The 2,100-nt window shown below is 37.2% G+C and overlaps 1 protein-coding gene across 1 annotated transcript; it reads left to right on the top strand.

The window, feature by feature from the left end:
* The first annotated feature begins 258 nt into the window (after positions 1–258).
* On the top strand, positions 259–925 carry LOC109191229. Its single transcript, XM_019341815.1, has 2 exons — positions 259–501; positions 585–925. The coding sequence occupies exons 1-2, from the start codon at positions 306–308 to the stop codon at positions 818–820; spliced, it is 432 nt and encodes a 143-aa protein (XP_019197360.1). The 5' UTR covers positions 259–305; the 3' UTR covers positions 821–925.
* The last annotated feature ends 1,175 nt before the right edge of the window (positions 926–2,100 follow it).

Below are 2,100 nucleotides of genomic sequence, written 5' to 3'. Positions count from 1 at the left end.
AAGCTAAGGTGATCTGATGTGGGAGCTGAGATTATTGAATTGAGTGGAAGAGGATGAAGCTAAGCAGTAATGCAATGAATTAATTTAAGGAAGACCAGGCCAGATCCACATTTAATTAATTAATTTGTGATAAATTCCTATCCGATGAAAAGTAAATTAAAGCATCCATATCCTAAAACAACGCAACACCACAACTAACTAACCCTTAGCTTTAACTATAAATACTACCATTATTGCCCACCTATAATCATCAATCTTAAGGGATTGAAACACTACATCAATAATAAAACATCAAACAATAAACAATGTCGGCTGCCCAGAAGTTGGTTAATGTTGCAGTGTGTCTGGCGTGCATATTTGTCCTCACCGTTGACGCTTCGCTTTCTTCCGTTTACAGTTCATGCTTAACTCCATGCCATCCCGCTTGCAAAGACACAGGAAAATCCGTCTTTGAATGCTGGAGAGAATGTGAAAACGGATGTGTCGACAAGGCGTATAATGGTATATATAGTTATAGTTATATTTATATATTAAATTAGTTTTTTTTTTCCATTAATAATTTTGAGGTTATTTTGTAATTGCAGAGAGCAAGCTTAAGGACGAGGGCAAGCCGTCCAAGCAAGTTATGGACGAGGAGAAGGAACTTTGGGCCTTTAAGAAAAAACATCTTGAGGAATTGATGGACACGCATTGTAAGGATAAGAAGAACAAGCAATGTAAGGATGACGACAAGCAATGTACGGCCGATGACTACTTCTGTAAGGACATGTATGAGCTCCTTAAGGAGGAGAACAGGCCGGATGAGGAAAAAACAACTTAATTAAGGACGGGTTAAAAATCTAGAAGAATAATAAAGCGATCTATTATATTTAATGTGAAACATCATATGAATTCCTATATTTGAAGTCAAGATCATATTTTGAGATAGTGGCGGTTTTTCTTGTCACCCCTATCATGTAAAGACTAGAGGTGTAAATGAGGCGAGCAGTTTGCGAGTCGCTTGTGAGAGGCTCGGTCAAAGCTTGGCTCGAGCTCGGTTAAAATCGAGCTCGAGCGGCTCATTTAGTAATTGAGCTCGAGCCGAGCCTAGATATTCTAGGCTAGTGGCTCGTCAAGCCGCTCGTGAGCCATATTATATATAATATATATAATACATAATATAATATAATAATAATATATAAAAATAACAATTAGAAATTAAAATTTTAAAATCAAAATCCCTAAAAGATTTTTATTATTTATGTATGGATAAAACAAAGTAGTTTGAATTTTAAATCAAAATTATTAAATAGGTCAAATTCAATGTTAAAATCGAGCTCGAACTCGAGCTCAAGATTGAGCTCGAGTTCAAACTCGAACAACCGAGTTGCTCGAGCTGAGCTCGAGCAGCCCAAAAATTATCGAGCTCGAGCTCGAGCTCGAACTTGACCGAGCCTCCATTAACGAACTCGAGCTCAAGCCTACCCAGGTTCGAGCTCGGCTCGGCTCATTTACACCCCTAGTAAAAATTATATATCACTTTTGTAATAGTTGAAAGTAAATAAATATTTTATATTTTTTCATATTAAAAATTATATTTTATCATTTTTGTAGAGCACTAATAATTTATTATTTATTTAATTATAATATAATCCTATGTTTAAATTAATAATTAATTATAAATGTCTGCAAATTATATTACACTAGTTTAATTTTATTTTCACTTCAAAATGTACTATTATTGTTGATCATGGATCTTACAAAATGCAATGAAATCCCCCTTCAGTTTCTTCTCTAGTCTTGTTCCATGCACTTCAACTAAATGATCGAAAGCGTATTTGACACAACTGGGGTTGACTGTTCTAGCTACTTTCACTCTTTGGTGGGGTCTGTTTGTGTCCTGTCTCAATCGGGGGAGGGATCGGCTCGACAGTGACCATTTTCGTGTAGGGAGCAGGGCTCGAGTGGGTAACCTCCTCGGGTTGGACGCCCAAGATGGTGGGAAGGTCGTTACTCTCGATGGATTTCGCTGCATGTTCCATTAGCCAGTGGTAAAGGCACATTTTTCGAAGGCCCAAATGAGGTCCTGCTGGTTTGATTCTTCTCGTACTTTTGGCCTCC

Source organism: Ipomoea nil, unplaced genomic scaffold, assembly GCF_001879475.1.
Source record: "Ipomoea nil cultivar Tokyo-kokei standard unplaced genomic scaffold, Asagao_1.1 scaffold1619, whole genome shotgun sequence".
Taxonomy (NCBI): Eukaryota; Viridiplantae; Streptophyta; class Magnoliopsida; order Solanales; family Convolvulaceae; genus Ipomoea; species Ipomoea nil.
This window is presented reverse-complemented; position numbering and strand designations above follow the sequence as displayed.